Below are 15,533 nucleotides of genomic sequence, written 5' to 3'. Positions count from 1 at the left end.
TGGGATTACAGGCATGACCCACCATGCCGGACCTTTCAATTATTTGAAAATTGATTATCTAAAATATACAGTTAAAATTACCTCTGCGTTTAGCTGATTCTACAGATTAGGATTCACTGTACTCAGGTTGGACTCCTAATTTTGACTTTTCTTTTTTTCTTTTCTTTTCTTTTTCTTTTTTTTTTTCCCCCCCAAGATGGAGTCTTGCTCTGTCGCCCAGAGCTGGAGTGCAATGGCATGATATTGGCTCACTGCAACCACTACCTCCCGGGTTCAAGCAATTCTCCTGCCTCAGCCTCCCAAGTAGCTGGGATTACAGGCGCATGCCTCCACGCCTGGCTAATTTTGTATTTTTAGTAGAGACGGGGTTTCACCATGTGGGTCAGGCTGGTCTCGAACTCCTGACCTCACGATCTGTCCGCCGCGGCTTCCCAAAGTGCTGGGATTACAGGCATAAGCCACCGCGCCCAGCCAATTTTGACTTTTCAGTGTGGCTAAGAGGCCGAGCATGGTGGCTCACACCTGTAATCCCAGCACTTTGGGAGTTCAAGGCAGCAGGATCACTCAAACCTAGAGTTTGAGACCAGCCTGGGTAACATAGGGAGACCCCGTCTCTATTTTTTAATTTAATAAAACATTAATGAGGCTAAGAAACTTTTTGCTTCATTCATTGGGTGTGTCATGTAGGGGAAAGCAGCACAAGGAAGTCCCCTTGATCACATGCACACATGCACACGTGCATACACACAGACATGTTTCTTTTTTTTTTTTATTTTTTATTTTTTGAGACGGAGTCTCGCTCTGTCGCCCAGGCTGGAGTGCAGTGGCGCAATCTCGGCTCACTGGAAGCTCCGCCTCCCAGGTTCACGCCATTCTCCTACCTCAGCCTCCCAAGTAGCTGGGACTATAGGCGCCTGCCACCACGCCTGGCTAATTTTTTGTATTTTTAGTAGAGACGGTGTTTTACCATTTAGCCAGAATGGTCTCAATCTCCTGAACTAGTGATCCGCCCGCCTCGGCCTCCCAAAGTACTGGGATTACAGGTGTGAGCCACTGCACCCGGCCACATGTTTCTTGTAATCTCTCCATGGCAGGAGTAACTGGGTGCTGTTGTTGTTTTAGTTTCCCAAGATTCCTAATGCTGGGTTTTGCCAGTGGTGATCCCTCAGTCTGAGCTTGCCGACAGTTGTCCTCAATCCTGCAGATCTGATTTAGGCATTTCTTTTTTTTTTTCCCTTTTTTTTTTTGAGACGGAGTTTCGCTCTTGTTTCCCAGGCTGGAGTGCCGTGGCACGATCTCGGCTCACAACAACCTCCGCCTCCTGGGTTCAAGCGATTCTCCTGCCTTAGCCTCCCAAGTAGCTGGGATTATAGGCATGCGCCACCATGCCCAGCTTATTTTGTATTTTTAATGGAGACGGGCTTTCTCCATGTTGGTCAGGCTGGTCTCGAACTCTGCACCTCAGGTGATCCGCCTGCCTTGGCCTCCCAAAGTGCTGAGATTACAGGTGTGAGCCACCACGCCCAGCCTTTTCCTTTTTTTTTTTTGAGACAGAGTCTCGCTTTGCCACCCAGGTTGAAATGCAGTGGCATGATCTCGGGTCACTGCAAGCTCCACCTCCCAGGTTCACACCATTCTCCTGCCTCAGCCTACCGAGTAGCTGGGACTACAGGTGCCCGCCACCATGCCCGGCTAATTTTTTTGTATTTTTAGTAGAGATGGGGTTTCAACATGTTAGCCAGGATGGTCTTGATCTCCTGACCTCATGATCTGCCCGCCTCGGCCTCCCAAAGTGCTGAGATTACAGGTGTGAGCCACCGCGCATAGCTGCCTTTTCCTTTTTTTGAGACAAGGTCTGTCTCTGTCATACAGGCTGGAGTGCAATGACGTGATCTCAACTCACTGCAACCTCCACCTCCCGGGTTCAAGCAGTTCTCCTGCCTCGTCCTCCTGAGTAGCTGGGACTACAGGCATGTGCCACCAGGCCCCAGCTAATGTTTATATATTTAGTAGAAACAGGGTTTTGCCATGTTGGCCAGTCTGGCCTTAAACTCCTGACCTCAAGTGATCCACCTGCCTTGGCCTCCCAAAGTGTTGGGATTACAGGTGTGAGCTACCACGCCTGGCTGATTTGGGCATTTCTCATGATTGACCATTTTGGACACAGATTGTGGCAATGTTAATGTGCCTTTTTCCTCATCCCTCACTCCCTTTTCGTACTGTCTTGTGCTCCAGATCCAGCTGGGGAAAATCATGAAACCTAATACATTTGGGAGGTGGAGGAAGGAAGGGCAAAGCATTCCAGAAAGCCCACCACTGCATTTTGGCTGTCATCCTTTTACATTCAGAGTTCAAGGAAGTATTGTGGTATGAATGCCTTGTTAACAATTATCATTCGTCTTTGGTGCCATTACCCTGGCAATATAAAGAAAATAAGCAACATAAAAGCAAGAACGGAAAAGGCCCTTTCACACAAATAGGACATCCCTTGCCCAGCACTCCCTCCCTGAAAGCCGAGGGGGCGTGAGTCAGGAGGAGTGCTGGTGTCCTCCAAATGCCCTTTCTGGACCTGGGTTCTTCAGCCTGCTTCTGAAGCCAACAGGCTTGATTAAGGAAGGTCTGGCTCCACAGAAAGCTCTTTGTCAGGGGTAGCACAAAACAGATTTTTTTTAAACCCTGCATTAGTATTTACTTTTTGTTACAGTGGTTTGAGTCCAGCCAATGACACTGGAGCCAAAAAGAAGAAAAAGAAACAAAAAAAGAAGAAAGAAAAAGGCAGTGAGACAGATTCAGCCCAGGATCAGCCTGTGAAGGTAACAAGGAGGTTCTGTTTTTTGTGACTGAGTCACTTTTTCACATGAGAGAGTTTTGAGGTGAATGTATAGGATCAACTTGGATTGACATTCTCCACTGGTATTACTTCAAGATGGAAGAGTTGGATCCCAGTGCTGTCCTCTGCTGCCCTAGACCTAGGTGATGAAACTGCTCTTAGTACCCTAAAAGACACAGCAGGTCAGACACTGACTCCCAAGCATGGTGCCCATCAGAATGGACAGGTGCATACTGCATGTGCTGCTGTGCCAGTGCCCTGGGGAGCTATGTGTGACAGCCCCTGGCGCCTAGAGCAGTGGTTCTCTGTCTTAAGTCCCCACCGCTCTGACAATGAAAGGCCCCCCCTTTCTTTTTGAGACAGAGTCTTACTCTGTTGCCCAGGCTAGAGTGTAGTTCATGATTATAGCTCACTGCAGCCTCCACTCCTGGGCTCAAGTGATCCTCCCACCTCAGCCTCCCAAGTAGCTGGGACTGCAGGTGCATGCCACCACACTTGTCCAGTTTTTTTTTTTTTTTTTTTAATTTTTTGTAAAGATGGAGTCTCACTATGTTACCCAAGCTGGGTCTTGAACTCCTGGGCTCAAGCAATCCTCCTGTCCTAGCCTCCCAAAGTGCTGGGATTACAAGCGTGAGCCACTGCATTCAGCCAAAGACTTCTTCTTAAGACCTTTATATATTTGCAAACATTCTCTTAATGCCATAGTCATTATAATGAAAGCCATGAGTCCCACAGAGTCTTTCTGAGTTCTACTCCATGAGAACCACTGGCCTAAGGCTTACAACCTGAGAGTGATGCACTGGCATGAAACCCAGAGATATGGGTAAGGATTGTTTTGTTTCTTAAATAAAACAACATTACAAAATAAAACAATTGCAGGTAAGTGTTGTCTTCTTCAAAGTAGGCTGACAGAGGCAGGGGGACAACTCAAACATATTCATAATTCACCTTTTAAAACTGCCTCTGAGACCAGGGGCGGTGGTTTATGCCTGTAATCCCAGCACTTTGGGAGGCCAAGGCAGGTGGATCACCTGAGGTCAGGAGTTCAAGACCACCCTGGCCAACATGGTAAAACCCTGTCTCTGCTAAAAATATAAAAAATTAGTTGGGCATGGTGGCAGGCGCCTGTAATCCCAGCTACTTGGGAGGACAAGGCAGGAGAATCGCTTGAACCCAGGAGGCAGAGGTTGAAGTGAGCTGAGATCACGCCACTGCACTCCAGCCTGGGCAACAGAGTGAGACTCTGTCTCAAAAAATAAAAATTAAGTGGCCAGGCATGGTGGCTCACGCTTGTAATCTCAGCACTTTGGGAGGCCAAGGCGGGTGGATCACGAGGTCAGGAATTTGAGACCAGCCTGGCCAACATGGTGAAACCCTGCCTCTACTGAAGATACAAAAAAAAATTAGCCGGGCGTGGTGGCACGCACCTGTAATCTCAGCTACTCCGGACGCTGAGACAGGAGAATCACTTGAACCCAGGCGGCAGAGGTTGCAGTGAGCCGAGATCACGCCATTGCACTTCAGCCTGGGCGACAGGGTGAGACTTTGTCTCAAAAAAAAAAAAAAAAAAAAATTTTAAAAAAATTTAAAAAAAGGAACTGCCTCTGAAACAGTTTATAAGCCTCGCAAAAATCCATACTCATTCCAATATACCCACACTTTGCTGTATGCCTCAAATGTTATGCCTCAGCTTGAATCTGCTACCTTATTGAGATATGACTTCAAGTAATTTTTTTACTATTTCCAATATAAAACCCGCTATGAAAAAAATACCATCATTATTTAATACCATGTTGCACTTCATTTAAATTAGCTCCAAACCATCACCATCCCTACAAGGTAGGTGGGGGTCTTCCCTTTTTATTCATTTAATTTATTTTTGAGACTCTGTCATTCAGGTTGGAGTGCAGAAGTACGAACATGGCTGACCGCAGCCTCAACCTCCTGGGCTCAAGCAATCTTCCCACCTCAGCCTCCCGAGTAGCCGGGACTACAGGTGTGCACCACGACACCCAGCTAATTTTTTTATTATTTGTAGACATGGGGTCTCCCTGCATTACTCAGGTTGATCTCTAACTCAGGCTCAAGAGATCTGCCTGCCATGGCCTCCTAAATTGCTGAGATTACAGGAGTGAGCCATCACACATGGCCGAGAATTTATTTAATAAACTGCAAGGGGAAGAAAATTAAAATGCCACCTCCCAGGCCTAAGCAATATGAACATATTGGTTTATATTCTTTCTTTCCTTTATAATCTAAGTGAAAAACAGAAAACTAAATAAAAATATTAGAAGAAAATGTATGTAGTTTTATTAACCTAAGTCTGACATAGGACCCAGAAGCCATAAAACAGAAATTGACAAATTTAAAACTTTGTAGAAGTCAAAAGATAAACAATAATCTGGGAAAATATTTGCAACATATGTATTAGTTTAAAATAATTGAATGAATAGGCAGTTCAGAAAGAAAAAATGTTTAATCAGTAAATAATAAGATGGTTAAAGTCATAATGGAAGAAATGACCATTAAAGCGATAATTTTTTCTCTTAGATTGGCATAGATTAAGGCTTGGTAAACTTTTTTTTTTTTTGCGAGACAGAGTCTCGCTCTGTCGCCCAGGCTAGAGTGCAGTGGCGCAGTCTCGGCTCACTGCCAGCTCCGCCTCCTGGGTTCACGCCATTCTCCTGCCTCAGCCTCCCGAGTAGCTGGGACTACAGGCGCCCGTGACCACACCGGCTAATTTTTTGTATTTTTAGTAGGGATGGGGTTTCACTGTGTTAGCCAGGATGGTCTCGATCTCCTGACCTCGTGATCCACCCGCCTCAACCTCCCAAAGTGCTAGGATTACAGGCGTGAGCCACCGCGCCCGGCCACTTTTTTTTTTTTTAATAGGGACAGGGGTCTCACTATATTGCCCAGGCTGGCCTTGAACTCCTGGGCTTAAGCAGTCCTCCCGCCTCAGCCTCCCAAAGTGCTGGGATTACAGGTGTGAGCCACCAAGCTCAGCTGAGGCTTGGTAAATCTAATGGTGAGGGTCAGGAGCTACTCTCATACACTGTTCGTTGGATTACTGATAGTCTCTTTTTAGAGAGCAAATTGATGATAAATCATTTCAAAAGTGCATACCTTTTGACCCAGCAGGCCTCTTTCTTAACTTCATCCTACAGAAATATATATCCCAGTGGGTAAAAATAGATGCATAAGAAAATTTATGCTGGGTGTGGTGGCCTGTAATCCCAGCATTTTGGGAGGCTGAGTTGGGCAGGTCACTTGAGCCCAGGAGTTCGAGGCCAGCCCAGGCAACAGAGTGAGACCCCGTCTCGACAAAAAAAAAACAAAAAAATTACCTGGGCCTGGTGGCACACGCCTATAGTCCCAGCTACTCAAGAGGCTGAAGTGGGAGAATCCCTTCAGCCCATGAGGTTGAAGCCGCAGTAAGCCATGATTGTGCCACTGCACTCCAGCCTGGGCAACAGAGCGAGACCCTGTCTCAAAAAAAAAAAGAAATTCACTGCAACATTGTTGTATTACTGAAGAACAAAATCACCAAAATGCCCATGAGTAGGGGGCTGGCTAAATATACTGTGGTCCATACATACAGTGGACTTAGTTGGTAGAATGGGTAGGTCCATGTGTTTTCACCTGGAAAGGTCTCTAAGACAGTCTTTAAAGAGCAGTTTGTACGATAATATTATATGATCCAATTTTAGTTTTTGAAAAGTGTGTGTGCATTTGGAACTTGCATGCAAAAAAGTCTGGAATTACATTTGCCTCTTCTCACCTTCCCAAGTGAAGACTATTGATCACAAAGATTATATTTGGGGGATGGGATTGTTGGGTGTTTACTTTCTATGTGTCTTACACATTTCTGCATTGTTTGAAATTTACATTGAGCATGTATTACTTTTGCCATCAAACAACATAAGACTAATAAGGGGAGAAACCCTGCGGGCAGCACCCACCCATCATATAGCTCATTGTCAACCACTTTTTCTCTGGTTGTAATGACCTCTGGGATTAGGACAGAGGAACCAAACCCCTTCTTTGAATTGTGCCCTTTAACTCTTTTTTTTTTTTTTTTTTTTTGAGATGGATTCTTGCTGTGTCACCCAGGCTGGAGTGCAGTGGTGTGATCTTAGCTTACTGCAACATCTGCCTCCCAGGTTCAAGCAATTCTTGTGTCTCAGCCTCCTGAGTAGCTGGGATTACAGGGACACGCCGCCATGCCTGGCTAATTTTTTGTATTTTAGTAGAGACAGGGTTTCACCGTGTTGCCCAGGCTGGTCTTGAACTCCTGAGCTCAGGCAATCCACCTCCCTCGGCCTCCCAAAGTGCTGGGATTACAGGCATGAGCCACTGCGCCCAGCACTCTTTTTTTTTTTTTTTTTTTTTTAGACGGAGTCTAGCTTTGTCGCCCGGGCTGGAGTGCAATGGCGCCATCTTGGTTCACTGCATCCTCCGCCTCCCAGGTTCAAGTGATTCTCCTGCCTCAGCCTCCCAAAATAGCTGGGATTACAGGTGCCCGCCACCACACCTGGCTAATTTTTGTATTTTTAGTAGAGACAGGGTTTCACCATGTTGGTCAGGTGGGTCTCAAACTCCTGACCTCAAGTGATCCGCCCGCCTTGGCCTCCCAAAGTGTTGGGATTACAGGCATGAGCCACTGCACCGAGCTCCCCTTAACTCTTGAACTCATAATTAATCAAAAGTCTTACTAACATAATGGGCCTTTTCTCTCCCCAACTTTGTCTTGTCCAGATGAACTCTTTGCCAGCAGAGAGGATCCAGGAAATACAGAAGGCCATTGAGCTGTTCTCAGTGGGTCAGGGACCTGCCAAAACCATGGAGGAGGCTAGCAAGCGAAGCTACCAGTTCTGGGATACGCAGCCCGTCCCCAAGCTGGGTATGTACATGCTTGCTTTCTTTGCCAGGTCAGGGGCGAGGGATCTGCCTCAGCTGTGCCTTCATGAGGGTTTCATGCTGAATTACTGTAGGGAGGGCAGTAGAGTCCTGGAGTTCCTTGGTAGTTGTTTTCAGAGGGTGGTTTTTAAAAATGCAGCATAAAGACTATCATTCAGAGACCTTACCATTTTATAGCAGCACACCTTGAGAACAAATAATGATTCTTGCCAACAGCACTGGCTCACACCTATAATCTCAGCACTTTGGGAGGCCGAGGCGGGAGGATTGTTTGAGCCCAAAAGTTTGAGACCAGCCTGGGCAACATAGTGAGACCTTGTTTCCACAAAAAGTAAAAAAAAAAAAAAAAAAAAAAAAAGCCACGCATAGTGACATGCACCTGTAGTCCCAGCTACTCAGGAGGCTGAGGTGGGAAGATCACTTGAACCTGGGAGGTCAAGGCGGCAGTGAGCTGAGATCACGCCACCGCACTCCAGCCTATGCGACAGGAGTGAGACCCCCAACTCAAAAAACGAACAAACCAAAAAACCCAAAAAAAACCAAAAAACAAACTATTGGCACATGAAGAGTGGGAATGTCTGCCGAGAGGTCTTTTTTCCACTTAGGTTTATAGAGAGTTTGTCTTGTTTGTCTGGGCACATGTTTATTCCTGGAATGGGCAAGTCCCCAGCCTCTTCCCCTTTGTCGCCTAGCCAATGCATGCTTACTAAATGCAAAGTGGTTTGAGATTTTGCTTAGCAGTGATGGTTCAACAACAGGAATACCATATATAGATTTCATTAGCACCCCTTAAAAAAGTTATAATGAACTGCTAAAGGGGTGGAATAGGCAGAATATCTAAAAGGATTCTGGAAGGGACTGGATCCTGTTAGACGTGCCTGCCAAGACTGAGCCAAGCCAACCTTGATGGCTGACTTCAGGACTCAGCTGACAAAGTTTCTGAAGTGGTTGTAACATGATTCTGGACCCATTGGTGGCCTAGTTCCTGTTTTCTTTGTGACTGGGAAAGTAAGTATGTTGAAAAAAACATATTCCAACACCAAATGTAAATGACTTTCAGCTTGTCCACATTACTGCTCCCCTCCAGAAACACAATGAGACTTCACTAGTATGTTTGGTGCAGAGGAGGAGGGTGGGGCAGGGCCAGACAGGGTAGGGCCAAAGACTGGTGAGGGGAGGAAGGCAGCTGTGCCCAAGGAGATTTGTTTGCTGCAGAGGTTGGGAGCAGCTAATCCATGAGGCCTGCAGACCTGCAGGATGGGCATTGCCTAATTGCTAGTAGAAATGCATTTTGTCGGGCCCCACCCCAAAGCTGCAGAATCAGAACTGCCAGAGGATTTCTGTCCACTTTGAAAGTTTGAGAAGCTCTGCTCTAGAGCGGATACAGTTCTTAGAAGCTTGGTCACAATGGAAGCAAGCTGAGGAAGTGCATCCCCACAGGTGAGGGAGAGCAGAGCACTGCCCAGGTGGACAAGAGGGGTGCTGATTCCCCCATCACTGTGTGTGTTTGGCTGCCCTCATCGGCCAGGTCCCAGGCCCACTGCCTAAGCCCTCCAGCAAGGCTTTGGGCCACAGGGTAGGGTCCCAGTGACCAGTTTCTCGCTGAGGAGCAGGAAAGATGCAGAGAGCCACACATCTCACCTCTGAATGAAATCCCTGATGAGGTGTTGTGTGGTGGCTGCCATGTATCTTGGCTCTGTTTTCAGATGGCATTTTGGAGTTTTGGTTTGATTTTATTTTTCCTGAGGAATTTGCAAATGAGTAACCTTGCTACATTCTTCACAGATAGTGGCACTTGGGAAAGAGGCAGATTGAGGCTGGGCGCAGTGGCTCACGCCTGTAATCCCAGCACTTTGGGAGGCCGAGGCAGGCGGATGACCTGAGGTTAGGAGTTCGAGACCAGCCTGGCCAACATGGTAAAACCTCGTCTCTATTAAAAATACAAAAACTAGCTGGGCTGGTGGCACGAGCCTGTGATCCCAGCTACTTGAGAGTCTGAGGTGGGAGAATCACTTGAACCTAGGAGACAGAGGTTGCAGTGAGCTGAGATCGCACCACTGCACTCCAGCCTGGGCAGCAGAGCAAGAATGCATCTCAAAAATGAATTAAAAAAAAAAAAGAGGCAGCTTGGGATTAATTTGCTTCTGTTCCTCTTCAGCCCAGCAATACTTTGTTTTCCTTTCACCTGTAAATGTAGAAAGTGCTTCAGTTTAGTTCTCAGAAAGCTCAAGAGAAAACCACACAGTTGCTCATACGGGCCCTGACACTTTGAGGAAGGAGGAACAAGGTCTGGTTTTATTTCTTCTGGCTTTGCCTTCTGTGCAGTGTGTGGTGTCGGACTCCATGGAAGAGCAGTCACCCTGAGCATCTGACTAGTCTGCCTTTGAGGTCCAGGGTCAGTCAAGCCCCAGTTAGATTCCTTTGTTTGTGTCAGCCTGTAAAAAGTGCCACCTTGGCAGGCATGTTAGCCTGCATGGCTGAGGCGTCACCCTAGTTCTGAGTTTTCTCAGGGGTGGTGGTACCTACAGCTTCTTGCCCTAATTTTTTTTTCACTTAATTGGAGGACTAATGATTATAAATCTCGTGCATATCAGCTGCACTGTGTTTTTACAGTACTCTCCACCTTCTTGGGAGAGTTTTAATTAGTTGGTATTCCACTAAAGAAACCTACACGTCTCTCTTATTTATTTATCTATTTATGAGACAGAGTCTCACTCTGTCGCCCAGGCTGGAGTGCAGTGGCATGATCTCGGCTCACTGCAACCTCTGCCTCCCAGGTTCAAGCAATTCTCTGCCTCAGCCTCCCGAGTAGTTGGGATTACAGGCGCCCACCACCACGCCCGGCTAATTTTTGTATTTTTAGTAGAGACAGGGTTTCACCATCTTGGCCAGGCTGGTCTTGAACTCCTGACCTCGTGATCCACGTGCCTTGGCCTCCCAAAGTGCTAGGATTACAGGCATGAGCTACCGCACCTGGCCCTCTCTTTTATTTTCTTGAGACAGGATCTCGCTCTGCTGCCCAGGCTGGAGTGCAGTGGTATGATCATGGCTCACTGCAGCCTTGATCTTCTGGGCTCAAGCAATCCTCCCACCTTAGCCTCCTGAGTAGCTGGGACTACAGGTGCCTGCCACATGCCTGGCTAATTTTTAAATTTTTTGTGGAGACATGGTTTCACTATGTTGACCAGGCTGGTCTCAAACTCCTAGGCTCAAGCTGTCCTCCTGTCTTAGCCTCCCAAAGTGCTGGGATTATAGGCGTGAGCCACTGCACCTGACTGAGACCTGCAATTCTTTAGAAGCTTAAAATTATCCTAGGTTTACCATGGAAAGGCCCTCTTAGGCCGGGTGTGGTGGCTCAATGCCTGTAATCCCAGCACTTTGGGAGGCCAAGGCAGGAGGATTGCTTGAGCCCAGCAGCTCAAGACCAGCCTGGACAACAGGGAAAGACCTCGTCTCTACAAAAAAATTTAAAAATTAGCCAGACATGGTAGCACATGCCTGTGGTCCCAGTTTCTCAGGAGACTGAGGTGGGAGGATTGTTTGAGTCCTGGAGGTCGAGGCTGTAGTGAGCCATGATCATGCCACTGCACTCTAGCCTGGGTGACAAAGCGAGTCCCTGTCTCAAAGATTAAAAAATAAATAAATAAAAATGAAAGGCCTTCTTAGCAGAAGTGTTTTCGTCTGTATAACAACTGTAAGAGCTGCAGATGAACTTTTGATCCCCCACTTCAGATCATATCATTCTTCTTTTTAAAGTCACCCCTTTCCCACTTATGTCAATGGAAGCAGTATCCTTTTCTGTCTTTGGTCAGTGGAATGCAGTGTGGCCACTCTGTTTTAAAAAGTCACTATCAAAGGGAGGATGTGCACTCACCTGGTTTCCATGGGTCCCAGAGAGAAGCTTCCCCTCTCTTTTTCCTCTCCTTGGCCTTTGTTTGGTTTAATGTTTTCCGCATCTCAGACATTCTCATTTCTCCGAAGTCCTTCACAGTTGCACCGCATTGCTTAGTTTTGGGTCTTTGATGTTTGATGTCATGGAGAGAATTTTGAGGGAAGAGTGTGCAGAAAGAAACCCATTGAAAGCTCAGGGTTTTCTTTAAACTTCCAGATTCTTTTAAAGCAAGTTCGAAGTGTCATCCTTAGTCATTTATTGGTTCATATTGGCCTTGAGAGAATCAGCTGCATTCTTGCTGTGCTCTGCAGAGCAGCCTTCCACCCCTGCTCAGCAGGAGGTACTCAAAGGCCATTGTAAGGGAGAAGGCAGGCTGCTCCCCACAGAGCAGGACAAGCAGAGGCCATGATGCTGGCACCACACCAAGGACAGCACAGGAGCCTTGGGCTGCTTCTTGGCATCGAGGGCACTCCACAGTGGGAGTCTAGTAAAAGTGGCTGCTCCCTTTTCAGTGTTTCCTGTAGCTCTACTTTTTCACACCCACCCTGCCCCACATAGTCCACCTGCAGCCTGGCTGATTCCTAATTATCCTTGAGGTCTTGTCGTTAGATATTTCCTCTGAGAGGTCTTTACACACACACACACACACACACACACACACACACACACACACACACACGTACGTCCCATAGCACCCTGTACTTCATTCTTACTGGCCCTCACCATGCCGGGTGGCATGTGCATCCTTGCTCATCTCTTTGGTGTCCATGATGGTGAGAACCTGTGTCTGTTTCATTCGCCAGCCCCTGCCACAGAACTGGCACATTCTAGGATTCAGTGAACACTTGGTGAAGGAGTGAGTGAATGGAAGTGCCTGTTGCGTGTAGGACCTAGTAGCCAGCCTAAATGAGAAGATTTAGCCTTGAGGTTATTTTAGTACAGTAGGGAAGACAATCAGTATTCTTGGCCATGGAAATAATTCAGGGGGAAAAAAAGAAGGTTCTGAAGTGTATAGGAAAAGGTATAAATTCAATACAAGTTGGGAAATTAGCACCTAGATAAGACTAGAGGGTCTGGCCCTTAGTTTTTTAGGCTCAAAAATGTTTTTTTAATATACATAGCTGTCAGTTGGAAGCGGATTGACTTAAACAAATTCACAAGAGCTACTTTATGAATAATCAAATGGTGGGTTTTGGCTGGGCGCCGTGGCTCATGCTATAATCCCAGCATTTTGGGAGGCCAAGGCAGGAGGATCACTTGAGTCTGGGAGTTTGAGACCAGCCTGGGCAACAGTGAGACCTCATCTCTATGAAAAATAAAATTAGCCAGGCGTAGTGGCGCATGCCTATAGTCCCAACCACTCGAGAGGCTGAGATGGGAGGATTGTTTGGGCCTAGGAGGTCGAGGCTGTAGTGAACCAAGGTTATGCCACTGCATTCCAGCCTGGGCAACAGAGCAAGACCCCATCTCACCGGTCATGAGTTTCCTAACTAGGGAAGAAAACTATGACCTCTCTCCCAAGCAAACCTGTTGGGAAGCCTGATTACCAACAGAGCAGGCTGCTTCCCTGGTGTGTGTCCCTGCACTTTCCAGATCCTGACCTGCAGCACGTGGATAATGACTCATTTATTTACTATTTCCCCAGAAGATGGTATGTCTCATGAGGACAGGGACTTGGTCCTTTTTCCTGCTGTACACTAGGGGCTGGCATGGTCACTGAGTCACTGGTGCACGGTTGGTGCTCAGTAATGTGTCTGATGGAAGAGGGTGAGATGATCAGTGCCAGCGGTGGTGTCGTGTGCTGCAGCCTGATGCAGCCCTTTCCACCACACTTGCCCCACAGATTATCATTCTGGGAAGGTCTAGAGCTTCCTGTTACATGTTAGAATGAAATGTTTGGACTTTGGGAGGCCAAGGCGGGTGGATCACTTGAGGCCAGGGGTTTGAAACCAGCCTGGCCAACATGGTGAAACTCCATCTCTACTAAAAAAAAAAAAAACACACACCAAAATTAGCCAGCGTGGTGGCGGACACCTGTAATTCCAGCCACTCAGGAGGCTGAGGCAGGAGAATTGCTTGAACCAGGGAGGTGAAGGTTGCAGTGAGCCAAGATCGCACCACTGTACTCCAACCTGGGTGACAGAATGAGACTGTCTCAAAAAAAAAAAAAAAAAAGAAAAGAAAAGAAAAAAAAAAGAAAATATTTGGGATCAGGAGTCTGAAAGTCAGTAAAAGCATGAATTGAGTGCCTAGTCTATACAGAGCCCTTTGCTAGGAACACTGTTACTGGGTTGGTCCCTTTTGAAGACTCCATTTTCCAAAATGCACTAAACATTGCATTCTTCCCAGTGTAAACATGAGTGAGCCCATTGTAGAACCGAAATCATCCCAAGGGCCAGAATTCAGTGGTGAATCTCTCAGCATTTATGAGTCCGATTGAGCTCTGGATAGGAATGAGGGCTGTGTCTTTGGAGCACTCCCCACATGCTCCCACAGAGGAGGGGCCTATCCTGCTCAGGGAGGGGATGTTGTGTCAGGGTGACTTCCCGGCAGCACTGTGTAGACTTGGTGATTCAGCCCAAAGGCACTTGCAGGACTCTAAACACTGAGGGCCTGAGTTGGCAGTAGCAGTTAACTGGCTCAGGCTGCTGAAAGCCAAGGCTGGCAGGGCCACGATTGAGCCTGGCGCCTAGAAGCCATCATCTGGTTCAGAAATGGGCCCAGTACATTGTTGTTGCTGTTGACACAAAAGCAGCCTTGTTGTGACTCCTTACAAACCCATCCAGACTAATGGGCCTGAGCCAGGGCCCTGACAGCACTCTTTACACCAACCAGGAGGCAGGAAGCCAAATTACTGAAGATAAATGTTTGTCATTCAGTGACCCAAGGGAGATTTAAATGGATTTCCAAAACACGAACCACCTTGGATCCCAGTGATTGTCCTGAGGTTTTGCCATGAATTGGCCCTCAGTTAGGGGCTAAGGGTAGCTGGAAAGATGGTTTGCAGTTGCCAAGCACAGAATGTTCTTCAGATAGAGGGCTCCTAGGGACAGGAGGAATTTGCTCTGGTTGAGTTTTGAACTGAGCCCTTTACTGCCCCGAGGGGGCAAAGGGTGAGGCTCACAGCTGTGCTCTTCTTTCAGGCGAAGTGGTGAACACCCATGGCCCCGTGGAGCCTGACAAGGACAATATCCGCCAGGAGCCCTACACCCTGCCCCAGGGCTTCACCTGGGATGCTTTGGACCTGGGCGATCGTGGTGTGGTGAGTGGGCCCTCAGAAGGTTACACCTGCGGGTAGGAGACACTTTCACAGTAAGCCCTGCAGTCTCACCTAGACCACGTTTACTCAAGCCCTAGAGAGCTGAGCCAAGGAGGTCTGAACAGACTCCCGTCTGTAACTTCCTGGGGCATGGCCAAGACTCCATATAAATAGCTCTTAGCTTTTCTGGCAGGTTGGAAGTTAACCTCTGTAGGTCCCTGATATGGATACCTGTTTTTCATTTATTCTTTTTTGTTCATTCATTTCCTTATTTTCTTTCTAGTCTGTCTCCTGACTGGAGCAGCTGGGGCTGCTAAATGAGGCCCTGTCCTCCCCTTTCCACCCCGACCACCCAGAGCCCCTCGTTTTGACCTGAGGGATTTATTTCCCTTATAAAGAATGATGAAAATGTCGCCGGGCGTGGTGGCTCACGCCTGTAATCCCACCGTTTTGGGAGGCTGAGGCAGGCGGATCATGAGGTCAGGAGTTCGAGACCAGTCTGACCAACATAATGAAACCCCATTTCTACTAAAAATACAAAAAATTAGCCAGGTGTGGTGGTGTACGCCTGTATCCCAGCTACTCGGGAGGCTGAGGCAGGAGAATCTCGTGAACCTGGGAGGGGGATGTTG

The 15,533-nt window shown here is 47.4% G+C and overlaps 1 protein-coding gene across 1 annotated transcript in view; it reads left to right on the top strand.

The window, feature by feature from the left end:
• Positions 1 to 15,533, top strand: part of NMT1 (N-myristoyltransferase 1) — a 45,025-nt gene that overhangs the window by 17,948 nt on the left and 11,544 nt on the right. The window contains exons 3-5 of the mRNA XM_055387864.2: positions 2,705 to 2,813; positions 7,589 to 7,733; positions 14,786 to 14,904. Coding sequence (XP_055243839.1) covers positions 2,705 to 2,813; positions 7,589 to 7,733; positions 14,786 to 14,904 — 373 coding nt within the window. The remainder of the gene's footprint in view (positions 1 to 2,704; positions 2,814 to 7,588; positions 7,734 to 14,785; positions 14,905 to 15,533) is intronic.

The sequence above is a fragment of the Gorilla gorilla genome, chromosome 4 (assembly GCF_029281585.2).
Source record: "Gorilla gorilla gorilla isolate KB3781 chromosome 4, NHGRI_mGorGor1-v2.1_pri, whole genome shotgun sequence".
NCBI lineage: Eukaryota > Metazoa > Chordata > Mammalia > Primates > Hominidae > Gorilla > Gorilla gorilla.
This window is presented reverse-complemented; position numbering and strand designations above follow the sequence as displayed.